Source organism: Heterocephalus glaber, unplaced genomic scaffold (genome assembly GCF_053883595.1).
Source record: "Heterocephalus glaber isolate CG9 unplaced genomic scaffold, H.glaber_assembly_v1.0 deba00001456, whole genome shotgun sequence".
In the NCBI taxonomy this organism is placed as follows: Eukaryota; Metazoa; Chordata; class Mammalia; order Rodentia; family Bathyergidae; genus Heterocephalus; species Heterocephalus glaber.
The window spans coordinates 823,179-844,547 of NW_028258304.1; the positions used below are offsets into that span (position 1 = coordinate 823,179).

At 39.2% G+C, this 21,369-nt stretch overlaps 1 protein-coding gene and 1 long non-coding RNA gene across 8 annotated transcripts in view; one reads left to right on the plus strand and one right to left on the minus strand.

The window, feature by feature from the left end:
• Exoc6b (exocyst complex component 6B) overlaps positions 1-8,226 on the plus strand; it is a 721,832-nt gene extending 713,606 nt beyond the window's left edge. For 6 of the 7 annotated variants that reach the window (XR_015452923.1, XM_087215909.1, XM_087215910.1 and 3 more), the window contains 2 exons: positions 594-706; positions 4,778-8,226. Coding sequence is in view for 5 of the 7 variants with exons in the window: in XM_087215909.1 (XP_087072035.1) it covers positions 594-706; positions 4,778-4,904 (240 nt within the window). In the remaining 2 variants the exon portion in view is untranslated. Of the gene's footprint in view, positions 1-593; positions 707-4,777 lie in introns of those variants that run through there. The other variant, XM_087215911.1, reaches the window with a different exon arrangement.
• LOC147827102 (uncharacterized) lies at positions 7,904-12,673 on the minus strand. Its single transcript, XR_015452925.1, has 2 exons — positions 9,844-12,673; positions 7,904-9,379 (listed from the first exon to the last, which is right to left on the minus strand). It is a non-coding gene; the product is annotated as an uncharacterized LOC147827102 (long non-coding RNA).
• Positions 12,674-21,369: the final 8,696 nt, after the last annotated feature.

A 21,369-nucleotide genomic window follows, 5' to 3' on the forward strand; every position in this document is an offset into this window, starting at 1 on the left:
GAATATTCCAGATTAAAGGAGACTAAAGAGATATGACAACAAAGTATAATTACGGATCCTAAGCTGTATCATGTAATGAAGCAGTAACAAAAAGTCTGTAAAGGACTTGGGGTCAATCTACAGAATTAGAATATGGGTAGCATAAATATTAAATTAACCAAAGTTAAAAAGTATGCTGTGGCACTGGGCTACATCCACTTTTATTCATAAATTGTTTGATACTGAGCCTCTAGAATAGTTCTTGGCATGTGGAAGGCATTAGATCAGTATTTATTAAATAAATAAGTAAATGATTAATGTGAGTCTTGTATTTTTATCAGTCCAGTGTTAATCTTTACAGGCTTGCCTCTTAGGGCTCACTGCTGGCATTTAGTCTTAGCAGTTTCACTGTGCTTATGACAGAGACCATCTTCTAATATTTACTCATTATTTTTTTAATTACCCTATAGTCTGTAGCCACTCTTCTCTTGCTACATTTTTATTTCTATTTTTTCAAATCTATTAGCTGGTAGTAAAAGGATGGGATTTTCTGGGATCCTGATTTGTCTTGTCTGCTTGATTAATCCCTGGCATGGGATTTGGATATTTTACAGCTTTTGGATCTCTTCATCCAGTGGGACTGGTCAACCTACCTTGCTGATTATGGCCAGCCCAACTGCAAGTACCTACGGGTAAACCCAGTAACAGCTCTGACCCTGCTTGAGAAGTGAGTACCCAGCCCAGTGACCTATGTTGGAAATAGGGGAGATGGGATAAGGGGATATTGTAGAAAGTAATTTTCCTGCTGCCAATACCTTGAAAACCTTCCTTGTTCTTGGAGTTAACATAGGGGCCATCAGCTGTCTCAATCATTGTACTTGGCAAGCCAGTCTTCTTGTAGCCTCTTAATTCTGAAGCCCCAACAAGTAAGGCCAAGTACAGAGGCCTCTGAAAGTACTGGACACTGACACTGACACTGTCAGCCTAACAGGGCAAAGTGTCTTTAGAGAGAATAAGAGAAGAAAGGAAGCTGGCTTATTTTGGAGCTCAGGCTCACCTGGTGAGCACAGTGAGAATGGCCAGAGTTACCTGGGTTATGATGATAGACAGAGCAGCCCCACAGAGCACGTGGTTTCTCTACCAGAGAAGTCCTGGGAATTACTGAAACTTTCATCTGCCCCCAAATCTGGGCCCCTGACATGAGTTTTATTGTGCTGGCTGCCCCAAGAAAGCCATAAAAGTTGCTCTGCCACAGAGCCGTAGTCTTTCTGAAGCAGAGGTACTGCCTCTGGAATTGGGTTAGCCAGATCCAGAACATCCCAGAGCTAATATGTCACCCAGAAGCCAGGATCGTCTGTGCATTGCAGCCTAGCTCTGGCTTTTTGCTCACCTAGCAAGAGCTGGCATACCAGAGACCAAGACCCTTGTAAAAGGGCGGCTTTCTCCTATAATTGGAATGAGTGGTCAGAAAAGCACCCTGCATCTAGGCAGTGTAGAAAATCTGTGTCTATGGCCAGTCAGGCATATCTCAAATCCCAAGAAGGCAAGGGCCAGAGTTAGGAGGTCAGACCAGAGCCTGAAGCAGGGGAAGTCAAAGTATATCTTTCTTACTGTGTGCTATGTTAGAGGGAAAGAGAAGAGATGGAGGGAAGGCAAGAGCAGGAGGCAGGGCTGTGTGTTTGGAACCAAGAGACTGACATTGTGTCAGGACTGATGTTTCCATTTTAACTTTGTTTCCCATGGTTCTCTCTCCCAATGACCTTCCTCCCTAGGATATCTAGAGAGTAAGTATATCATTCACTTGGGCCTTTTCCATCATCCTGAGACAAGTCCTACTGGTTTCCTTATTGACACTAATGATTACACTAAAATCCCTACCCTGTATATTGCCCCACCCTGACATATTAATCTACTAAACCAGCCTGGTGCCAATTGGCTGGCTACCTCGTCTATAGTGACCCGTGGCTTACCAATTCCTTTGGGGCTGGGAGAGGTGGCAGGGATTTTTCTCTCTTCATGCCAGCTAAAGGATTGTTCCCACTCTACTTTCTGACACTTGGTGCTCTTACCAGTTCAGGGCTTAAATTTCAGCCCTGACAAAAGAAAACCCCTCAACAGTTTCTCCATCTCCTGATGGTGATCTTAAAGCCCATAGCTTTAAGATCTGGAACCTGAGTCTCTCAGGGAAAATTCCTCATTACAGGCAAGTCCTAATCCCAGTTGAAATAGGGAAACATTTTGACTCTTGAGTTGGTTCTTAAATGGTTACATTCATTATGTATCCAAATGGGTTCTGAGATTCCCTCAAGTCAGTTACTTCTCTAAGGGAGTCTTTTACTCCTCAGTTTCTGAGAATCTGTAGATCCAGAAAGTGCAGGCTCACCCACTTCCCATGGATCAGCAATGGGCTAAAATAATCAGCTTCTGTCTACCACTCTGAATGCCTAGCCAGTAATAAAGCTATGTCCTAACCCTAGCAATCAGCAGAGTTTAAAAGCTTCCTTCCAAAAACAGCAGGGAAAAGGCTACCCAGATCACTTAAAACCCACATCTTCTAGCCTCCTAGGAATCAATCCTTTTACCTCACCCATTCCTTCTTCCCCACAGCCAGCTGCACTGAGCTTGACAATCTCTTCTGTCTGGTCCTCCTTAGCAGGATGAGACATAGAAAGACCCAAATACCTGCTAAAGACATTCAAGAAAAGGAAAAGACCTCTATGTCATTGAGAAGTGGTCAGAGCTGGAATATAAAGAGGACCCTGGGCTTACAGAATGGGCTGGAAGATGAAAGAGATTTGGATTGAGAATATTCCTGAGTACAAACCAGCATGTCATTATCAGCCCTCAGGGCATATGGGTTTACCCATATAATTCCTAATTCCACCTCCATGCTTTAATGGCCAGGAAATCTTAGCCTCTGGAGTACAGAGACTGCTCTCATCTTCACTTTTCAACATATTACATGGAAGCTGAAGGCCAACTCTGGCTTCCTGTCCCTGGAATGCTTGAAGGAGTTACAGAATTAATGATAACATAGGACATTAAAATAAATGTCTATGATTTAGAAAGTAATTTTTCTCCATTTCCTTTCTTTTTTCATTGTTTTGTGTTATTGTTCTTTAGATTTATAGTATACTCAATGTGGAAGGGGAATCCTCCTCCGGGATCATCTAAAATGAGACCAGTTCCACAAATGAAATTGTGCAACTAGTGTGTAAGGGCCCAAATACAATCATCACTAGAGCCTTGAGGACCTTTATGCTTTCTTTTCATCCAAGCTCAAGCACCCCACTTTCCTCCTGCAAGCGCAGGCCTCCACATGTGGGTGGTGATTCTGAGTGTGTTTAGTGAGTAATTCTAACCCAGAAGAGCTATTTTGAGCTTAAATTAGGGAGAAAAGTCACAATTAGATTTGGTTTTGGTTTTCATCAGAACTTTTTTTGCCACATATAATACCTTTATGGAATATATGATATACCATATGCTTGTTGTATATATGATAATATTTTGTACCTATAGCAGACATAAATGCCCTTGTGGGATCTCTGCCCTTTGGACTCATTGACTTCTAATCTGCCCTCTTTGCAAAGCACAGCCCACTGAGGGGGAAAAAGTCCCAGGACTAGCCAAAGGCCCTTGGGAAGTATACCTGGGAGTAATTTATACTCCAAGCTTCCTTCCCTTCTCTCTTCTATCATGTCCCCATGCAGCCCAGGGAGCAATGAAGTAAGAGAGTTGGCCCAGTTCCTAGGGAATAGTATAAAGGCTGGTCTACCCTATCCCAGAGAAATTGGTCTGCCCGCCATCCTTAATTCTCTAACACTAAAACTAGCTGTGGGCTGGGGCTGTGGTATGGAGAGGCTGGAATCAGAGTTAACCAGTAGGTGCTAGGGGTCTAGAATAACAGATTCATAGATTTTGTCCAAATGACATGGTCAGTGTTGGAGATTCTGTAACAATTCCTTTATCCATGCTTCCCAGGTAAGGTTCTGCATCTGAAAGAATCATTGGCCAGAACTGCCCATTATTTGTGCACTAGGAATAGTGTCATCTGTGGAACTTTAACATGACCCAAAAATCAAAGGCCTGAGAATATAGACAGCCAAAATTCAGGGGGTTTTCTTGCTAAAAACCCTGGTTTCTCAAGTGAGAGGATAGTCCTCCCTTTGGTACCTTCTATCCTTAGCACCATACCTCTTAGTCACCTGACTGCCTATCAAGCCTTACCCTGAGACCAAAGAAAAGAGATTAGTCAAGCCCTTAATTTCTTTAGGGATGAGAGAAAGTAACCAGCTGGAGTGAAGCTTGGAAATATACAGTGATTTGTAGTTATTCATGTTCTCTTGGGATTGCTAGTTTTATGAACATTTTTTATGCTTCACTTTCAAATACCATCTGTAAGGTCCCAACAGGTTCATGAAGTAATGAGTGGATCCTGGACATTCTGTAAGCGCCTAATGGCCAGCAAAGCTATAGCATGTCTCATACTTCTATATCAGGTGCATACCTGGGGAGAGAGGGAATGAATGAGGTGAGTAGGTGTGAGGGCGATAAGAAGGGTGGTCCCTCCAAAGCTGGCTCTTGACTATTTTCCAAATGTGACTGAAATTGAGAGGGCTGAGCATGCCAGAAGGGTAGCTTCCTGATCAATAGGTAAGTACAGGCCTAACAATGGGAAAAGTCTGGACTCTTCCGCTCTCGGTAGTAGTTAAGATACATCATGTCATCCTACTTTCTGCAATTTCTCTTCTATTATCTCCTCAAACACTTTCTTCTCTTTCTTTCCTCCTCTGTTTAGGATGAAGGATGCTAGCCGCAAGAACAACATGTTTGCACAGTTTCGGAAGAATGAGCGAGACAAGCAGAAATTGATTGACACTGTGGCCAAGCAGCTCCGAGGACTCATCAGCAGCCACCACTTATGAAGGCTGCCCTCAGCCTACAGAGGCTACTTCCTGCAGCTCCACAGTCTAGGATCCAGCTCAAGCTGGCACTGCATTTGTGCATTCTTCTTCAAAGAGAACATATGTATTTTTTTATTAACCCTGTACAGTATTCACATAATCTTTCCCTAGTAAAAGAGTCACAAGGATAAGCAAGTACATAAGATGTTGCTAGGTGGGGACTTGGGAGGTTATTGCCACACTGTCTGTATTATCCTACAAAGGGTGATATCATCATTCCTAATATGATGAACCACCTCTCATCCATGGCTCTACAGTTTAGTTCTGGAGGCCAGGAACTACCCAGACAAAGTGGGTGATTTTTCTGGGAGGTGAGGTAAGTAAGCAAAATTATAATAAAGTATATCCTGTTCACTCCTGAGTGCCCATTTACCACATAGATGAGGCTGATCCTTCCTGATGCAAGGAAGGGGCCTATCAAAGATTACTATTTAATACACTAACGACAGTTCTAGATGTCCATCTCTCAGTCTGACTGAAAGGTGAACAAGCATGGTTTGTGGCAAGGTGACAGCTACACTTCAGTCACCCAAGGATGCAGTTTCTTTAGTCCTAATCTGACTCAAGGGTTTTACTGTTTATTTTTCTATGGCAGGATAAGCAGCAGTACCATTGGACCCCAGGATTCACTGCAGGTTGCTCTCACATTGAGAGTGCTGATTCTTAGCCTAGGGTGTTTTTCTGGATCTGAAAAGAAAAAAGCTCGAATTAGAGCCTCAGTCTTTTTCCTGTTTACCTTATTACCTTCTCATATGGTTGGAGCACTTGGTTCAAAATTTGGGCTGACAGTTATTTCTGTAGGTCCTCACAGAAAAAGTCCCAACTTGGTTCTTCCAGCAGTGCCATTGAGATTGACCAGATCTCAGAAGCCTGAAAATAGTCCTTACTTTATTTACTCTTATGTAAAATCCAAGGATTACTTGGAATGTTCATTTGTGCTTAAAAATAGCTTTCTGGCCACCATATTAAAATGAAATGTCACCAGCTCTGCACTATGGAGGCAGCCATGGCTGGACTAGGCATGAAGCCACTGCCACCATGAAGTAGACAGGGCCAACTATGGTTAGTGGCATGTTTCCTCTGGCCCAGCTGCCGTTTTCATTAAGTTATATACTGGATACAAAGCTATTCTTGCTCAAGCCCAAGGCTTCCATCCTTTTCTGAGATCCATTCCCAAAGCCATCCTTTGGGCTCATCTGAAAATAATTGTTCATAATATTATCTCCAAAACTTTGAAGCCTAAACCAGCTTAGCTTGGAGGCTGTATCTGTTGTCCCCAAAGGACTCCAGAGCCTTAAGGTAGGGGCTTTGCTATAAGATCAGTTAGAGGAACCTATCAGACACTTCAGAAAGATGCTACTACAACTACTGGTAAGGGTATACTTGTACATCACCAAACAATGACAAATAAGCCACGTGGGCATTTCCAGCTTAGATTAGTGGAAGGAGAGATTCATCAAACAGATTTTTCATTACTTTTGTCAGCTATCGAGTTGCTTCTGAGTAGGCCAGTGCTTCCTTTTTCATACCTCACCCTCTACCATTATCATATATTTTGAAAACCATGGAAAAGAAAGTATGCATACTGATGTGCAGCCCTCTTCAACTGCCAGGCTGCATCAAAGTTCTGCAAAAGCCTGTGACACTTATCCTACAGACTAGGCAGTTGGCCCAGGGTTTTAGGGTTAGGGTTGCAAAAATCTTGATAAGCTAAAGGAAGGCAGGGGCCTGTGGGAATGAGACTCAAGAGATTCCAACCCCTGAACTTTGTTGGAAAAGGTGAGAAATGGTTACACTAATCTTAAGTCCTATTAATTGAGAAGGACCCCAAATACTCTCCTTACTAGTTTGAATGGAGTGGAGTGAATTTCAAGCATGGAACAACATTTGTCTTCCTAGAAAGTCATCATTGCTGGTCTACTCACAAACCTCTGTACCGAAAGAACTGTACTATAAAAGAAAAGGTGAACAACATGGAGAAATAGGGGCTACTCTACACCTTTGACATGACGTGCTGCTAAAAGAAAAGCTTACTCAAGCACAAGACTCATAAGGATGGACCCTTTGATGTATCTCCTCTTCCTTCTCCATCTGCCTTTACTCCTCCCTAACAAAACAAACCAACATGCTGCTTCTGAGGTGTATTTAGAGACATACTCTTAGCAGGCCAGGAAAGGTGAGAACAGGGACCAGCAATGTCAAGGGGTTTTGAATTGATGAAGTGGGAGTTTCTTAGTTTTGTCTGCTGGCCTATAGCTGAGCCAGCACTTGAAAGGACTTATGCAAAGCATATGTGCTCATGCCCCTCACACTCCTCAGATCTAGCCTCATATGCCTGCATATATACCAGTGCCCTTGGCGGGGGACCGCTTTAGTAAGACAGCAAAAACACGATTGGTTGGAAGCCTCCTATCTTCTGGTCACTATGAGCCTTTGTCCACATTCCTGGAAAACCCAAGTCTATGTTCCTGAAGAGAGTCTGGTTTGGGATCCTAGTGGGGTTCAGTAGTAATACAGACAGCTTGCTTAGTTTTAACACATAGGAAAGTCTCTGAGCAGACTGGGTGACACTATTGCAAGTGGGGAAGAACAGGCAAGGACCTGGAATTAGAATCAGTAAAGTCACTGTTGTCATAGGGAATGTACAGCCCCTCAGGAGTATTCCTGGTGATTTCATTGCATACCAGGTCAAGCAGTCTTTCTATCCTCAAAGTTATCTATCTTTGCTGCATACTTGACAACTACTTGCTTATCAAGTCCCAGACCCAGGGAAGGATTGGCATTGGCCATGACCTTCCTCCTCAGGTCTCTGAACACATCGTCTAGGGACTGCTTCAGAAATCCCCCTACCTGAGTCTCTTCTATAAGGGCTCTTCTGACTGCTTCAATTGCCTCTTTCTTTTTTGTCTCTCTTTTCTTTTTTATTCTTTTTGTTTCTCCATTCTTTTTTATTCCCTTCCTTCTTTCTTGTCCTCTTTCCTTCTTCTTTCCTTTCTCTTTCTTTGTTTGCTTCCATTTACAATGACTTTTCACTAATGTGTTGGATATGGCATTTTTATTTTGCACAAGTAGATATACATTTATGGGGAAATTTTAATGAAGTCCATTTTTAATTCTAAGGGGAACTTTTTTCTCTGAAACTCACTCATAAAGCTACTGATAAAATGGGCCATATGGTTAGGGGAAAGTGCCTCTGTGGAAAGAGCATGTTTATTCCTCTTGTACATTTTCCTCTTTTAATTGCTATTAAACGAGAGAGCCTACATACCTGTTTCAAAAGTCACAGCGCCGTCTCATGGGTTTTTTGTTCTTCCATCACTTTTGCACAGTGTAGGTGTGGCTGGTGATAGACACCAATGGCAAACACTGTTCCCACTCAGCTGGACTGAGGAGTAGATAGAGTAGGCAGGAGCCTGGTATAGTAAAGTAAGCCTGTCTGCCACGCAAGGCAAGGAGCTGTGTTGTGGCCTTGGAAATCTCCCTAACCACTGGGTTAGGTTTCTCATCTATTCAGCTACAACTGAGATCATCATCAAGAGGAGTAACTTGAAATGTCTTATTTATAAAGAATCCTAACCTAGGCAGTGTGAGGGTCGAATGAGTTTGGAACACCAGCCTTGCTTGGAAAGGCTTCTTCCAGCCTGGAGAAGGACAGATGAGCCTGTTTGAGAGCTCCAGGGGAGAGAGCAACAGGCATTTTGACTAGTGTAAAAAAGGATCTGATTGCCAGGGATGTGGCTCAGTGGTACCGCACCTACCTGGCAAGCACAAGGTCCTGAGTTCGATTCCCAGTACCAAAAAAAAAAAAGATCTATTAGAGAAGACAGCACAAAGAAAGCAGAATGTCAGTTAGCTGACCCTTGAATTAATTCAAACTCAAGTAAGCTATGGGAATATTTAAGGTCCAGACCACATTAGAGTGCACAATTGGTGGAAAGATAATGAAGAATCTGCTAGGTGCACTTGGAACCATGGTAAGACCAGAATGTCAGTGTAGCAGCTCACAACCTGCTTGCCTCTTAGGCTGGAATGGAAGCCATGGAATGAGGCTGGGAAGAATGTCTTCAGTCATGTCTTGCTGCAATGGACTTTAACATCTGAGAGGCCTGGATTTCTAACCTTGCAGCACCACTAACTAGCTGGATGACCTTGAACAAATTAGCTAACTCCCTAAATCTTATAATATCAGTGAAATCAGAATGATGCTCCCTAGTTTGCAGTGATGTTGTGATGTGTGAGCCATGGAAAGCTAAAATGCTTATCCAGTCCTGAGCCATAGCATATGTACAATCTAAAGCCTTTTCCCTTCCCTCCAATTCCATAACATGCCTCATGGCCGAGCATTGAAGAAGTGTGTCCAGAGCTGGACACACTGCCTCCTGGTCTCTTCTCCTGACCCCAATACAGGGTTGGTGGTAATGATGCCCTTCATGCACCTGTACAGGGAGCAAGAACAACCTTTCAGATCAGACCTCCAGATGCCTGGCTTAATGTAAAGTCCGTCCTTCAAGTGGAATCTGCCCTTCATCACCACTAGAATCTTCTCTGCTTTCACTTCAGTGCCAAAACATATACTTCATTCTAGAACTTAGAAGTTCTTCACCAGGGATTCCCCCAAACCTTCAAGTGTGTGTGGGGGGTTGGGGGTGTGTGGGCTTTCACCTACCTATGTTTTATGGAAAGATTCATGGCTTTCGTTAATGTCTAAGAAAGATTCGTGACTAAAATACCGTGAATAATAACCAAATCCCTTTGGAAATGTTTCTCTACCCATGAGAGAAAGCCAGAAGTTCTGAGCACAACCTCTCCCTGCTTCCTACAGCTCTGGTAGGTTTCCACAACCAGTCGCTCTAACACCCACCCCAGGTCACATCTAAAGATGAGTAAAGCCACTTCTTACTTTCTCTGGCCACACTGGCTTGTGGTATTGAGGGGGCCTTTGCACTTCTCAGTTGATTAGGGAGATGACAAATGAGGGCAATTACAGAGGCTTGGCCATCATAGTCCAACTGAACCTGACACCACAGAATATTTTCCACAACCTCTGGGTGCTGTTACAGCTTTGGGCCTAAGGCTTTACCTAGGAGAGACCACCAGCAGGGAATGCTAGCGGGGCGGGGATTAAAACAAAAACCAAGGGAGAGTTGTGAAGCAGTTAACAGCTTCCCCTTTCTCACAGCTGGCCAGGCTGATGAGGATGGGGAAGAAGAGGGAGGGAAAGTGCCAGACCTTTTCCCCAGAGGTCTCATTTTGAATTTAATGGGCAGCATTTGTGGGGAATGAGAGAGGCTTCAAGCCCAAGGGACCAGAAGACAAAGGCTCTTGAGGAAGTGCAAGGAGGAGGAGGGCCCGGCCACTGTGTGTGAGAGCTCTCCCTCTATCTGTTTCATCGCTGTTGGGGTTAGGGTTACCCTCCATTTGGGGCCCTAGCTGCTTTGTGGGGTCTGTGACATCAGCCCTTGTGATGATAATGGATGGGCCTCACACAGGGGGCACTCCTTCCTTTGCCAACTCATACCAGCTTCCAGAGAGGATTGAAGCTCTTGTTCCCTTAGGGTGGGGGCAGGATGTGGGCCCAGAATTGGACCCAAGACAACAGTCCCCCTCCCAGGCTGAACCCACTGCTCAGTGTACCTTCCAAACCCAAGCTATGACCTTCCTCTCTCCAAAGCTCCAGAAAAGGAAAGGAATCTGAACATTGAGATGCTTTTCTGGCCCTAAACAATCCTCCCATTCTCTAGGCTCAATGATGGGTCTATTCCCTCCTGTAAATGGGTCTCGTAATCTTCAACTTTTACCTTTGCTTCTAAGGGTAATTAATTGGATCTCCCTCTTGTTCTCCCCACACACTCCCCTCTCTGTTACAAGGCTCAGGTTAAGGTGGCTTTTTTTCTGTTCTATGAGGTGCTTATTTTTAAAGCTGGTGGACTAAGGCCCTTCCCTCCCCTGCAAATCCCTTCTCCAGAGAAGCCCACTAGGGGAAATGACTTCCACAGACACTGGAAAGGGGCTCATGACTATGCCAGCTAGAGGGTTTTTATTTTTTTATTTTTTTGGTACTGGGGATTGAACTCGGGTCCTTCCGCTTGCGCAGCAGGTGGTGAAACCACTGAGCTAAATCCCCGGCCAGCTAGAGGCTTTTTAGATCATCAGTTCTAAGTGACTAGGTCACTCCCCGCCCCCTCCTCCGAGTGTGTTTCCAAAGATTTAGAGAAGAAGGAGTTTTCAGGGAGCACTCATAAGAGCAAAGTGGAGGGTTGAGTGTGATCTGGCTGGTAGACAGAAGATACAAAGATGCCAAGGGGACATAGGACAAAGTAAGAACTAGAGATCAAACTTTTTTATTTTTTTGACTCAAGTAAAGAAAACCAGTAAGGCCTTAGGTGCATGGCAACAAGGTAAGAGGTGAGGATATGGCCCAGGCAGGCGTGTAGGGGCAGCTGGACCCAGGGCTGCCAGGGAGGTAGGTCATGCAGGCATGAAACTAAACTCCAGAGACTGGTAATTTCTAGTTACCTATGGACTTGTCAGATTCTTCTAGTAGATCATGAGTTTCAAAGGCTGAAACAATTTACTCCTATCTGAATCCCCTGCAGCACCTAGCCAGCAAATGGCATGTGGACACTCATGACTGAAAGAATCAAAACTATAAAGGGACTGTCAGGTACCAAGGGAGGGGCCTCTGAGAGCAGTATTCCCTGGTTGGAGGAATATTCTGTCACTAACATTGACTAGGGCTGTCAATATAGGGTGGAAACCAACCAATAAGTTATAGACAGTTTTACTATGGTTTTAGAATACATGTGCCATCCTTCTCTTGTAATGCCATTGAGTATGGAAGAGGTTAAAGATAGATTGAGTCAGGTAAGTAAAGAAAGTAGCAGTTTAATCCTTGATCAGCAGGAGGTCCTAGTGGTGTGATGACTGTGTGTGTACATGTATATATGTGTATTTGTGAGTGTACAGTGTGTATGGGGTATCAGACAGAATTGGGATATTCTGCACTGAATTCTATTTCCTAATCCTATTTCCCACTTATAATCACTGTTAATACTATGATAATATTCTTTCAGATTATTTTAATATGTATGTACTGACTCACAAATTGCAGTGCATTATGGTTTTATTTTTTCACTTAATTAAACTTAAATATCTTTCATTGGCAACATACAGAATTTCTTCATCCTTTATGAAACCCATAAAGTATATGCATTGTGTGGATGGGCTATAAGTTTATTTAACCAATTCCAAATTGATGAATATTTGGAGGGTTTCTAGTATGTCACCTTATACACAATATTGCAAGATATTGCAGATATATTTGCTTATTTTCTTAGGTATTCCTATAGCATAAAATTTGAGTAGAACTGATTGGCTCACCAATTGAAAACTGTAAGTGTTAGTAGATTTTTCTAAAAAATAACTAATTTACACTCTCCAGTAGACTATAAAAGAGTATATATCCTTAGTCTTGAGTAAATCAGAATTTTCATCCTTGTCAATCTTAAAAGTAAAAAATGAGTTACTTCCCTTTGTTTAATTTACATTAATTTATAGTGAGCTTAAGCATCTTTTTATATTGTTTGTTGGTCATTTGCATTTCCTTTTATATGAACTGGCTATCCAGATAGTCTACCTTTAAAAAAGTAGGCTGTGTTCTTTTCCATATTGATGTGTAGATCTTTGAATGAGGAACTTTAACAGTTTGTTCATGATGTACATCAATTTGAATTCTTTATTTTGCAGGTAACAAAAAACCCAACTCAGAAAAGGACATTTACTGACTAAACAACCAAAGGTAGTTCAGGGTTAATTTGATTCAATAACTACAACATCAAATTCCTGTTTTCCTTCCTTCTCTCTACTTTGCCTTTTATGGTGACAAGGCCACCCCATATCTTCTGTCATGGTGGATAAATGGTTGTTACTTGATTAGGTTTTGCAACCCACTCCTCACTGTGAGAAAGTGACTTCTGGCGGCACTCTTGGAAGAGCAGGGAACATTATATCCTAAAATCCCCCAATATTTACAGCTCTAAATTGGATTACATTCAATTATTTTTAATTAGGAACATGCTAGTAGCTTTTGAACCAAATACTATAGGAAGGGCAACAAAATTACCCTGATAGGTTAAAGCAGTTAGGTCTCACCTCTGCCAAGGAGTAAGGAGGTGTGAACATGCACTCCCAAACAAACTACATGGCCAAGGGCCAGTACACCATAGGGAGAGTGGTGGAGAAGTACTGAGGAAACATTCACAATATTTGCTACAGGGGTGTGAGCGTGCATTTGTTTGGAGGATTGTTTTGCTGTGGAAGATTTTTTATTTTTGCAATATCAATTCATCAGTCTTTTTCTTATGATGTTTGGATCATACTGATATTTCCCCATTCAAGGTTATAGAAATATTGGTCCATGTTTTCTTCACTTTTAGTATATTAATCTTATGACAAGGACCCAGCTTTCTCTTTTTTCCAACTGGCTAACCAGTTGTTTTACAACATCACTGATTCATTTTAAAGTGCCATCTTTAACATCTATTTAATACCCATTTATCCTCACATCTATTCCTGGACTTTCTTTACTCTGTCCATCATCATTCTGTTTCTAACCCATTACCACACTGTTTTAATTACTGTATGTTTGTAATCTGTTTTCATATCTAATCATTCATTCCTATATCACTCATTTCTCCTTCAGAATGTTCCTGGATATATGGGTGTTTGTTCTTCCAGGATAATTCCATAAATTTTTAAAAAAATTTTAAAGTTCTACTGTGGTTTTAAAGTTGCAATGAGTTTATAAAATTGTTTAAAGGTAAATGACATCCTTGTAACAGAAAGCCTGCTATGCAATGATGACAAATTAATATTTTTAGACAGTTTTAACATTTTCTGCATTTGTATCCTTCATATTTCTTTTTTACTACAATTATGGATGATGAATGGGTATATAAGTGGATGGATGGATTGTGTGTGTGCGTGTGTGTGTTACTGAGAATTGAACCCAGGGCTTTCACACTGAACTACATCCCCCATCCTGCACCCTTTTTTATCTTCAGACATGGTCTTCCCAAGTAGCTGGGTTACCCAGACTGGGCATGAACTTGCAATCCTCCTGTCTCAGCCTCTCAGAGGACTATTGTTATAGACGTGTGACATCATGTCCAGTGGATGATTTTTTTCATTACCATTATAAACAAGATCTCCTTCAATGTTTTACATTTTCTTTTTTTGCTTACATTGCAGAAGTATTATGTACCTGCCTATCAGACTGACAAAATTTTTAAAGTCTGATGTTAACAATCATTGGTGAGGATGTGAAGAAACAAGACCTCATGGTGATGAGAAGATAAAGAAATACAACTACTTTAGAAAGCCATTTGGTGATGCAGATCCAAATGCCTTATCTGTAATTCAGAAACCCAGAAAGCTCTGAAATCTGAAAGTTCTTTCTTAACTTATTTGGTGGCAAAACTTGACCTGATGTAAAAATACATGTCTTCATTTATCCCACTTAATGTGGATATTTATACTTCTCACCCCAGAAAAAATAATATATTTGATTATGGGCTACTTCTCAAAGCCTGCTGAGATTATTCTATATGGCACATACGCATATTACCTTTCCAAAATCCAAAAAATTCTTAACACATCTGACCCCAAGGACTTTGAACAACATATTGTAGACCTGAGTCTAGTAAAGTCATACATCTGGACATCCTAAGACTCAACCATTCTGCTCCTAAGGCTATTCTTTAGAGAAATCTATCCATATGTGCACAAGGAGACATATCTAAGCATGTTAATTATAGCATTATTTGTAATGATAAAAATTAGAAATAACCTAAATGTTCATCAATGGGAGAATAAATTGTGATATATTAACCCAGTAGAATGCTAAATAGTTAAGGTATTGATACATGGGTGAGCATTTTTAAGTCTAAAGAGTTGTTGAATAAAAAAGATGTTGAAGAATGATAGATAACAGTACAATACAATTTAAGGTTTGAAAACATATATGAGGGTGATAAACACCAAAGTCAATATTATAACTATTGTATCTTTGCAAAAGGAGGAAAAGAATAAAGTCCCTGGGGATATAAAGTAGGTTTATATTTTATATATAAATTCTAATTTATTGTTTAAAATATGAATGTGGTAAAATGCTAAAACAAATACAGATTTGTGTTCTTCATAATGTTCAGTCTTTTTATGACTGCATAGTATTCTGCAATGGACTATCTCTAGCCATTTTCTCATTTAACTTGCTTTCACTTGCTAATATTAGAAATACTGCTGGAGCAAATATCTTTGATATCTTTTTGCTTATGTACAAGTATTTCTGTAGGCAAATATTTCTGTACATTTTCACTTTGACAGTTAGTGCCAAAAAAGGCTTTAACAGTTTATCCCCTTAACTGACAACAGAGGAGAGTGTCCATTACCCCACACCCTCCAAAAAACTGTCAAATTGGAGTGGGAAGAAATGTCACATTAATTTTCAATTGCTGATGTCTGTTAGACTGAATCATCTTTTCATATGTCATTAGCCATTACAGTTATTAAACTGCCTGTTAATATCATCAGATGTGCATTCTGCTAAAGATAATTAAAAATGGACTATTAGTACTATAAATAGGATTTCTTTTTGTTCATTTTGTTTTGGTTTTGGGGGATTTTTGTTTTTTAATTTAAGAATTTTGGAGATTTAAGCATAAACAATACAGGACAGGAGCACCTAAGCAACAGAAACATAGGCACTTCCTGTTTTTCTGTTGTCATCCCTAGCATGCTTGTCAATCCATAGGCACACGATAGCCACTTCACTTCCAGACATCACATCCACTTTCCAAATGGAAGGAATTTTTTTTAAAAACCAAGGAAATAAAGAGCTACACAGACTGAATCTGTCTTTTTCTTAGAACCCCATGATTTCCATCTCTCTTTAGGTTTACAGATTTATTTTTCCTAAAATTGTGTAAAATATAAGAAAATGTATTTAAATACAAATTACTCTTTAGAATTATCTCTTTATATTACCTCTCTTACATCTTATTGGCCTGAACTGGATCACAATCATGGCCAAAGAGAGTAAGATCATCATGTCTAGTGTATACAATCATGGTTCATTCCCTATACACACCTTGAGAGCAAGGTGTCTTGTTCACAGCTTTATCCCGAGTTCCTGGAAGAATTCCTGACACACAGTTCAATTGATTTTGCAGAATGAACAGACTACATGAATGATAAGATAAATGGAGCTGAAATGAGGGAAGAGGTGGGGGGACCTTTACCTCTATTTGAACCAGTCTGCATACTGTCTTCAGGGAAGCCAGGCGAAACGATAATAAATGGAGTCTATCACAATATTCTTGACCTGTTGGTCCTAGTTATACATTTGCCTTTCATATATGAATGAATATTTTCACCCAGCCTTCTACCTACCTCTTAACTTCTTACTATGGAATAATTTTAGGGTTAGAGAAAAGTTGCAAAGTGATTCAGAGTTTGCTTTTAGCTCTCACCTGGGATGCTCTAGAGTTAGTATCATATGTTACCATGTACATTTGTGAAAAGTTTTAAAACCACCACTGACACATTAGTATTGACTAAAATTGGACTTCATCTGGATTTTTCACGTTTTTAAAAAATTAATGTTTTCTTTATTCCAGAATCCAATCTAGGACGCCACATTGCATTTAGTTGTCATATCTCCTTAGTTGCCTCTGGCCTGTGACTTTTTCTCAGTCTTCCCTTATTTCACATGACTGGCAGCTTTGAGGGGCAATAGCTACTTTGTAGAATGTCCTTCAATTTATATATGTCTGAAGTTTTTCTCTTGATTAGATTGAGTGATGAGTGTTTTAAAAGAATATCACAAATATGATGTGCCCTCAGAGGTTACATGAGGTCCATGTGGCATCACTGGCGACTTTAGCCCTCATCACTTAGGTGTTTTCCAGATTTCCTCACTTTAAAGTTACAGTGGTGCATCAATTCATGAACTTAATTCTTTCTACAATTCTGGTTGCAAACTGAATTGGACGAGAACTGAATCAAATTTCCCCATAAAGTGAACCTTAAACCTAACCATTGAATTTGATTTCAGTTCTCATTCAATTTAGTTTGCAACTAGAATCATGGGAATAATTAAGTTCGTGAATGGAGGTACCACTGTACTGTTTTTCCCTTTCCAAACCCTATTTATTCTTAAATGTGAGTCACTATTACAGCTCACACTTAACATGGTAGCAGCTAGCAGTAGGAAGGTTAAGATTTATTTCCTACAGACTCTATAAATTATATGGAACTTTTCTATAAGGTATACTTGTCTGGTTTCTTTTCTTTCTTTTTTCTTTTCCTTAACAATACATTTGAATCACTGGTTTACATCAGTATAAACTTGTGGATGTATTTTTCTCTTTTTGCACCTACTTTAATAGGCTTTCTTCTTGTAATTTTTTGGAGATTCAATTTATAAAACATAAAAGTCACCCTGAGTGGGGCTGGGGATTTGGCTCAGTGGTTTCACCACCTGCTGTGCAAGCAGAAGGATCTGAGTTCGATCCCCAGCACCAAAAAAAAAAAAAAAAAATCACCCTGAATGTGTACCTGTCACCATCTTAACTTCAGAATGTGTCCATCATTCCAAAAAGCAGCCACTCTCATGTTCCTTTCTCCCCAGTCTTCTAACCTACTTTCTCTGTGAATCTATTCTGCACATTTCTTGTAAATGGAATAATATTTTATGTGACCTTTTATGTCTGGTTTCTTTTACTTAGAATAATGTTTTCAAGTATCTGTTGTAGCGTGTATAAGTACTTCATTTCTTTTGTGGCTGAATAATATTCCATTGTATAGATAATATCACATTTTGTTATCCATTCATTCATTGATGGATCTTTGGGTTATTTCCGTTTGGCTACTGTGAATAATGCTGCTATGAACATTACGACACATGGTTTTGTTTGAATATGTGTTTTCAGTTCTCTTAGATATATACCTAAGAGTGGAATTCCTGAGTTGTATGGCAACTCTATGTCTAACTATTTTTTTTTTCTGGTACTGGGGATCGAACTCCAGTCCTTGCACTGCGCAACAGGTGGCGAAACCACTGAGCTAAATCCCCGGCCCTCTATGTCTAACTTTTTGAGAAACTGCTAAACTATTTTCAAAAACAGTTGCATCATTTTACATTCCCACTACCTGTGTATGTATTTTAATTTTTGTTTTGTTTTTAAAATAATACCCACCCTAATAAGTGTGAAGTATTATTCCATTATAGTTTTGATCTGCATTTCCCTAAAAACTAATGATGCTGAAAATCTTTCTATGTGGCTATTAGACATTGAGTGTCATCCTTGGAGATATGTCTATTTAGTCCTTTGATTTTTTAAAATTGGGTTGTCTTTTTAGTTTTAAGCTATAAGAATTCTTTACATATTCTGGATCCTCAATCCTTAACAGATATATATGATTTTAAATTATTTTTTCTATTTGTAGATCTTTTTACTTTTTGATAAGTGTCCTTAATACTGAAGGCTTTAAATTTTATTCAAACTTTATTCATTTTTCTTCTGTTTCTTATTCTTTTGTGTGATAGCTAAGAATCCAAGAAACTGTGGCTTGATCCAAGGTTATCCAGATTTATAGCTTTGTTTCTTTCTAAGAGTTTTATAGTTCTGGCTCTTACATTAGGTCTTTGGTCCATTTTGACCATAATGTATAAGGTAGAGGTCCCAATTTATTCTTTCATAGGTAGCTATCTGATTGTCCCAGTACTCCTGAAAAGACTATTTTTTTCTTCATACACATATAATTTTATTTCTCAGTTCTCTTTCATTGGTCTATAGATCCAGCATTTGAACTTATGTATTTATTTTATACTTGAAATTTTAGTCCAGTTTTATATTGTCTACTTATGTTATTGCTTCAACTATTCCAGGCCATTGGAACTCTTTCAGGATGGCTCCTGTGTACCTTTGACACAACCCCATTTTTTTTGTTGAATATTTCCTCACTTTATCATACTGTAACAAGATACTGTAAGTTTATCTTGTGCTTTCTCCACCACAAACCTAGAACTAATCCCTTCATGGGCCTCATAGTTCCTTTTATTGGAGAATGATATTTTTAAATGATGATCTTTGGTACTGGAAGCACTCTTTGCTTTTAGGCTTTCAGCAGAGAGAACTAGATTCTCTCTTACGTGTGATAACCCAAGTACACACAATTAGATGTCTCTAATTGCTCCTTTATACATCTGTGTAATGTATCTGTGGTATGAAGCACGCTGTGTGTGTGTGTGTGTGTGTGTGTGTGTGACTTCAGACTGATGTCTCTAACTCTAATACAGTACAATTCTAGTCTTTCCTCATTGCTTATCTCTTTCCAACAGTGAGATCTCATCTCCCACTATCTACCAGCCATTTACTTATTTATTCAACTCTAGTTGAATAAAGTTTCAGAATTGTTAACTCATATACTCCATTTTCACCTGTTTAGTCTTTATTTATGGCACTTTCATCTACAGAATTTTGGGATTTTATTTAGCTTGTCAGTCTTTTTCTTTAAGCTCTTGAGTTTCATGTCTTTCTTAGAAAGGCTTTGTAGGGCCGGGGATTTAGCTTAATGGTTCTGCCTCCTGCCTTGCAAGTGCAAGGACCCGAGTTCGATTCCCGGTACTGAAAAAAAGAAAAAAAGAGAAAGGCTTTGCTACCTACTACTACCTCCATATTATAAAAAATATTTTGGTTTTCCTTTAATTTAGATATACTATCTATCTGGATTTTATTTTGTGTTACTTAAAATGCAAGGATTTTTTTTTCTCAAGTAGTTATCTAAAGATCCTAGACATCTATTAGTATAGTTAGTCCTTTCCTGAGTTGCAATCCATGAGTTCCTTTCTTAACTCTGTATTCTTCTAGTCTATTTGTCCATCTCTGTGCCAGTATGAGAACATTTTAATTTTTGTAACCTTAACATATGTTTTAATATCTAGTAGGGACCGTCTCCAGTCATTGATTTTTTTTTGAATATTTGTTAGATTTTTCTATGTTTAGTCTCAAAGGTGAGTTTTAGGATTAAATTGTAGCAATGGATTTTTAAAACATCTTGGAGATTTTGATGAGGATTATATTGAGTCTATTCAGTTTGAAGGAGATTAGCATCCTAACATGATAAGTCTGTGTTTAGGCCTTCTTTTATGTCTTTCATAAAGTTTTATGTTTTCTTTCCATAAGTCTTGCATTATTCATGAATTCACTTTACTCAAGTGAATTCATGTGAATATTCACATTGTTATGTATTTCAAATTATATTTTCAAATTAATCATTGCTGACCTAGGAAACTATTATGTTTGCCCAGTATTCAAACAAGTTACTTAATGCTTTTATTAGATCTAACAGATTTTCAGAGATTCCTTAGAAGATTCTGTTGTAGACAATCTTAATTATCTGTACATAATGACAGTACCTTATACCTTTCCAATCAGAGAACTGCTTACTGGTTGAGGATGAAAAAGACAAATCCCTAAGGAAAGTCAATGTAAAAAAATATAAATACTTTTCAAATTCCTAAACAAAATTAGGACTCAGAAAATAGAAATAACCCCAGACTTGAGAAATCTTAAGTAGTAACTTAAATATAAAATAATTTAAATATAAAGAATGTAGAGGATACTTTATATAATTTTGTGGAAATAAATCTATAAACCTAAAGAAAGGATGATCCTTCTAGAAAATATATATATATGGTATATATATTTGTTGTTGCTGTTATTGTTGTTCATTATATAAATAATGAAAATTGAATCAGGAAGGCAGAGAAAGCCCAGAAAGACCCATAATCATAAAAGAAGTTGAAAAAGCTATCCAAAGGTTGTCTTTAATATATATATATTTTCTTTTTTGAGACAAAGTCTTGTAATGTAGTTCAGGCTGGCCTTGAACTCACTATGTAGCCTAGGCTGGCCTTGAACTCTAAGTGATCCTCCTGCCTCAGTCTCCCAAGTGCTGGGATTACAGGCATGCACCACCATGCCTGGCTATATTTTTATACTTTAGATTTTTCCTTACATTTCTAATTTTTGCCTAATTTAACTGATAAAGACAATAAGACTGTGTTGTACAAAAGTGGTAATGGCTAGAATTTCTCTTTCCTTGCTTTAGTTGATGTGCTTCTGATTTTTGTTATTAATTATAAGATTTGCTCTAGGTTTATCGTTATATTTTATAAATTTCTTTTTATTCTGTATTATAAGTTTTTATTTAAAAACTTAGTGTTCAATTATATCAAAGCCTTTTTTTCAGCACCAATTAGAATGATCACGTTTTTAAAATCTGTTAGTATAGATAAGTTCTAATGTTGAAACATCTTTTACATCTTTTGGTTCAATTGTAGGTTCAACTCCACTTAGTCAAG